The sequence below is a fragment of the Sardina pilchardus genome, chromosome 1 (genome assembly GCF_963854185.1).
Source record: "Sardina pilchardus chromosome 1, fSarPil1.1, whole genome shotgun sequence".
NCBI lineage: Eukaryota > Metazoa > Chordata > Actinopteri > Clupeiformes > Clupeidae > Sardina > Sardina pilchardus.
The window spans coordinates 23,069,511-23,075,491 of record NC_084994.1 but is presented as its reverse complement, the minus strand read 5'-3'; the positions used below and the strand labels follow the sequence as shown (position 1 = coordinate 23,075,491).

General features: G+C 48.0%; 1 protein-coding gene across 1 annotated transcript in view; it reads right to left on the bottom strand.

The window, feature by feature from the left end:
- Positions 1 to 488: 488 nt before the first annotated feature.
- The window catches only part of LOC134077400 (adhesion G protein-coupled receptor L1-like), an 87,822-nt gene continuing 82,329 nt past the window's right edge, over positions 489 to 5,981 (bottom strand). Inside the window, exons 22-27 of the mRNA XM_062532988.1 lie at positions 5,156 to 5,311; positions 4,871 to 4,967; positions 4,614 to 4,760; positions 3,477 to 3,494; positions 1,195 to 1,588; positions 489 to 1,131 (exon numbers count right to left, since the gene is read on the bottom strand). Of these exons, the coding sequence (XP_062388972.1) occupies positions 489 to 1,131; positions 1,195 to 1,588; positions 3,477 to 3,494; positions 4,614 to 4,760; positions 4,871 to 4,967; positions 5,156 to 5,311 (1,455 nt within the window). The remainder of the gene's footprint in view (positions 1,132 to 1,194; positions 1,589 to 3,476; positions 3,495 to 4,613; positions 4,761 to 4,870; positions 4,968 to 5,155; positions 5,312 to 5,981) is intronic.

The window sequence follows — 5,981 nt, the reverse complement described above, 5'->3', positions numbered from 1 at the left end:
ATCATCATCATCATCATTGCCATCATCATCATCATCTCCTTCTTTGTCCTGGATGGCTATGGTGAGGTCAGAATCATCTGAAGTCATGTGTTGTAGGTAAGTGATGATCGAGTATTGCACTGGTGCCGTCAACATGTGCGATGGAGTCTGATTATGTTCCATCCATGTTGCTGCACATAAAGCTAGTGTAATGGAGACGATTAGAGGAATCAAACCCTCACCACGACCACAGCCTTCCTCCTCAAGATCCTCACCATCATCATCATCATCATCATCATCATCAATACCTACAACTCCGTCATTGTTATGATCATTCTCGTCCACAGCACGACAACAACGAAGTCGATGATAATGGTTTTGGTGTCATCTTAGTTTTCTTCTTCGTCATCATCATCATCATCATCATCGTCGTCGTCGTCGCCGTGGCGACGGCGTCGCGGCCCGTCCTCCTCCCGTAACCCTCCGTGTCCCGGTCACCAGCGCCCTAGTCACAGGCTCGTCACCAGTTGCATCTGTCCGTCGGTCTCGCTGCCGTGGGCGCCGGGCTCCAGGCCCATCCCCCCCGCCCCCGCCCCCGCCCCCCCGCCGTCCTGATTGGTCCGCCGCGGCGGGGGCTGGTAGAAGGCGGAGATGTGGGCCGGCCGGCTGGCGCTGAAGTAGAGCTCGTCGGGAGGCAGGCCTGCGCCACTTCCGCTTCCGCCGACTCCCCGCGACCCCGTGGTGACCTCCACGAGCCCCTCGGGGCTGCTGTCGGGGTAGGAGGAGTCTCGGTCGCGGCTGGCTCCGCCCATGCTCTCGGTGAGCTCGGCCGACAGGCTCTCGGACTCCTCCTCGCTCTGGTAGAACACCGACTGGGTGAGGTGGTGCTCCAGGAGGCGGGGCGCCTTCTCCGGGAGGAGGCGGGGCTTGTCGGGGAGGCGGGGCTTCTCCAGGGCCTTGTAGAGGAGCTCGTCCTCGTCTTGCGGCGGCGGCGGAGGAGGGCGGGGCAGGGGTCGCTGGGGCGGCTCCCGTTGGCCCGTCGACGTCGACGCCAGGAAGTCCTGGCTCTGGTGGTGCTGCTGCTGCTGCTGATGATGCTGATGCTGGGACGCCTCGCGTTGCACCGTCGACGAAGACGACAGGAAGTCCTGGCTCTGGTGGCGCGACTCTGGGCCGAGCTCGACCCCTCCTCCCCCTCCTCCTCCTCCTCCTCCTCCTCCTCCTCCTCCTCCTCCTCCTCCTCCTCCTCCTCCTCCTCCTGCGTGGCTGGTGCCGTAGCGATCGGTTGCCGGGCGCAGGTTGCTATGCACCAGCTCGGAGATGATCATCTTCTCCAGCGCGGCGGCGTCCGACAGGTTCCTCCTCATCCCTCCTCCTCCTCCTCCTCCTCCTCCTCCTCCTCCTCCGCCGCCGTGCTCCGCCCCTCTCGGGGTCAGCAGGGTGGAGCAGTGCTCCCCGGCCATCATCCCGCCCCCTTGGCCCGAGCCGGCGCCCAATAGGTCGGTGCTGCCGCCGCCCACGCCGTGCAGCGAATAGCTGTTGTTGTAGTTGCCGTTGAGACGCACGCCCTCCAGGCCGCAGGACTCGCGGCTGCGGGAGAGGGTGCCCTCTGGTGGAGGAGACAGAGAAACACACACACAAACCACACAGTGAGCATTTAGCGAAAAACCTCTCAGTGACTATACGCACCATAGAAACTATCAATGAACAAGCTACGTGACCACAACAAAAACACAGTTAAAAGTCAGAAATGATTATTCCTTAATTCCATAACAAATGTTGATCTATTTTACCAATAGGCGTCTTTTTGCCTGGAAATGGCATAAGCATGAGACAAAAGATGGCACATTGATTGTGCTATGCAAATAACCATGTGTCTGTATTTGTCTCCTTTATTAAGCTTTATGTTAAGTCATTGAGATGAGATATTTTAATTAGTTAAGATGTTGAAATAAATTAAGATATTTGGAAATGGAAAATTATGAAAAATTACATTATGGAATTTTATGGCATGGAAAATAACAGACTTCCCGTTAGTATATACAGTATAAGCTATTCATCAGCACTAACACGAGCACCATCACCAACATCAACATCAACATCAACACCAACACCACCATCACCATCACCAACATCAACACCACTATCAGACATTCTGATAATGATAGCAGTCATCGCTGTGATACTCAATGAAGCCAAATGTGCTGAGAATCACGTGGAGATGGAGCACGAATGCAATGTGAATGGCAAGCAACACATGTTTTCGTTGTACTGACCAGAACTGTTACCGTAATTTCTCGACTATAAGCCGTGTCACTATCATAGACTGTACATATATAGTCTATGATCACTATAATAACCTCCTATCACAAAGGCCTGTTCCTCCTGAACTAACTCCAAAACTTCTGATACCACATTTAAGTTCAAATTCAAGTTCAAGTTCAAGTTCAAGTTTAGTCATGTACTTATAAAAAAGCATTTATAATTAAGGAAATTCCTTGTGTTCCATGACGATTGTCACTCCACCTACAGTACATCTGATTCCATTTCCATAGGAGTCCATAAGTTTATGGACAGTGAAAAAATTGTCTGTCATTTTTGCTCCACTAGAATGTACCTCACTACATTGTCTGAAATCAAACATTCCTCAATGTTTAATGTGATTTGCTTTTAAAAACCCCTTCAATTAAAGCTGAAAGTCAGTTGAAGGAGTGATGGAGATTAATTTCATGCTATTATGAAAGGAATCAACAAACAAACCACCGACCTCCCATGAGTGACTAAATGAACTATGCATACAACCCCCACCACCACCACCACCCATATGTCATAGTCATTCTCCAATCCCTGCCGAGCGTTTCATAACTTCCTGTTCCTGCCGACGGGGGTGGGCGGGGACGCGGTAACCTTTCCGTTGGCGTTCTCTGACTCAGCCTCTCTCTCCTCGTCATCTAAGCCCACGGTGACTACAGGCCCTGATTAAACAGCGGCACTCGTCCCTTTACGCAACGTCACTCGCCATAGCTGGCTATTAAGGAAAAGGGAGGCCGATATGCCAGGTCGTTCTGACACACACACACACACACACACAAACAGTACACACACAAACACACAAACAGTACACACACAAAGACACACACAGTACACATACAAACACACACACAGTACACACACAAACACACACACAAACACATACACAGTACACACACAAACACACACACACACAGTACACACACAAAGACACACACAGTACACATACATACAAACACACACACAGTACACACACAAACACATACACAGTACACACACAAACACACACACAAACACACACACAAACACACACACAGTACACACACAAACACACACACACACACACACACACACACACACACATACACACACACACACAGAGTACACCACCACCACAGCAGTGGCGGCATGAGTGGAGGGAATGGAGGAGGAGGGGAATGGAGCGAAAGGTCATTTGAAGGTCATACTTGAGTCTCTGTATGTTCCTGCTCAGCCATCAGCAAACCAGGGGGACAGAGAGAGAGAGGAGGAGGACAGGGAGAGAGAGAGAGAGAGAGAGGGAAAGAGAGACACAGATAAAGAAAGAGAGCAAGAGAGAGAAAGAGACCGATAAAGAAAGAGAGCGAGAGAGAGAGAGCGTGGGGGGGTAGAAAGAGAGAAACAACAGACAGGAAGAGACAGGAACAGAGAAATAAGACATAGAAATAGGGAAAACAAAGACAAAGAACGTTATAAGTTAAACTAAGTTGTGGACAAATATAAACAGTCATTGAACAGTACAGACATTGATACCCAAAACATTTACAAAGATGTAGACAGACAGGACAGGCAAGCAAGACAACCGATCATGACAACTGGGACAGACATGGACAGAAAGACAGACAAATAGACAGAAGGATGTAAACCAGCAGTGATAAAAAAAAAAATTGAAAATAGAGAGAGGGAGAGAGAGAGAGAGAGAGAGAGAGAGAGAGACTACTCAACAGAGACTGATGAACAGACAAACAAACACACACACACACACACACACACACACACACACACACACACACACTGAAATGAACACAGGGTTCCCATTTTAAGCCAGATGTGAAATGTCTTTTGACTTCTACTATATAATGAATACAATATATTGTATTACAGGTATAGTGATTTCAGAGCACCTGTGTAGCGTTCAAGAATATTTTACTCAGTGGGGGATGAATAAATAAGATTGCATTGAATAAACACAGTTGGGTGACTCAAACAAACAGTAAAGCTTATAACTAGAAATGCACCAATTCTGCGTATAAATATATTAATTATATGTATGTATTTTGGCAAGTAAATGATAAACTGCTACAACAAAACTCCCTGATATTAGATGACTTTGCCCAAAAAATAATAAAATTCCCTGACTTTTGATGTCTTTGACTTTCTAAAATTCCACGATATTCCAGAAATTCCATGAGAGTGGGAACCCTGGAGATATTGATTCATAAATCAGACGGAGAAATGGATGAGTGGAGTGGAGAAATAAAAGACAAGTGCACAAGAACGGACCAATGAACAGACAAGACACACCTGTGGAGCTGAACACCGACTAACGAGCAGACAAGACAAACCTGTGGAGTTGAACACCGCAGGTGACGGAGGATTGAACACAGCAGGGGAGGGAGGGTTGAAGGTCTCAGCCAATAGGGTGTTGTAAGGGGAGGTGCCAGAGCGAGTCTGGAGCACCGGATTGGTCAAGAGGTGATTGCCCATGGTGCCTGAGAGAGAAGAGGCAAGCCAAGGTGAAGACAGCAGAAGAGAAAAAGAGAGAGAGAGAGAAAGAGAAAGAGAGGGATAGAGACAGAAAAAGAGAGAACGAGACACATACCTCTGTTGAGCGTGGGGGTGTTGTTCATATCTGCAGCCATGAAGGAAGACTCGGTTTGTCTGCGGACGGTGTCGTTCCACATACGCCTGATACGACTCTGCACAGGCAAACGACTCACAGTTTACATCACAAAACTAATGAAATGATTGATTCTAATTGATTAGTTGTTGTTTGGTCAACAAAATGTCAGAAAATGTAGAAAAAAAGTCAAGCATATCTGTAATATATAAATACCAAATATCTACATTTAACATATACAGTAGATTTGTGTGTTGTTTAGCCTACCTGTCGATGGGCAGGGGCGTGACGTGATTGGCTGCCGCCATAGTAACGGCTGTTTCCCCGATGGGCGGAGCTCTTGAGTGAGCCGTGGGCGGCGGAACTGGAGGCGTGGCCACAGCAGGGGGAGTGGCGTAAGCACTTACTGTACTCCTTATGGACCTGTGGGAGTCACAACACAGAGTCGGAGTTAGAGTGGCACAAACACAAACACTTACTGTACTGCACTCTCTATGGGTGAAGTCCTCGCAGAGAGTCTGGCCTAGCTCCATTGGCAAACGTTTATTTCCTGGTTTGTGGACGCTTGTCTGAAGTTTGAATTCATTGGAGTTCAATCGCTAACATTTGGTAATGACGTATGATAACCACTGGGGGACACAACGATAACGATAGGCTTGAAACTGAAATGTAATCGCTCTTGGGAACGCCCTCTGTTCGCTGATTGGGCAGGGATGCACTTGTAAACAAAGCTGAATCAAGCTATACCAGGGGGGTATTCCATCAACCTCGCTAAACAAGGCGGCGCTCAACAGAAATAGCCTGGCTTGAACTAGTGTAGACTTCCACTTGAAGCTAAAGCCGTTCCATTAACTCAAGTTAGCTGCATCTTGCCCTCGTTTATTCAAACGCGGCTAAAATCAGCTTCATGTCTGCTCGTGCACGAGGTAGAAAAGTAGACCAAAACCATAGATTGACGAAAAGAGGATGCATGTCGTAAAATTAAGGCAAACTAGAAGATTTCAGTTCGATTTACAAGCGCCATCTACAGGATTTTCATCGGAAGTAATCAAATTGAACACGAGAGAAAAAAATAGATAGTTGCCTAAAAAGG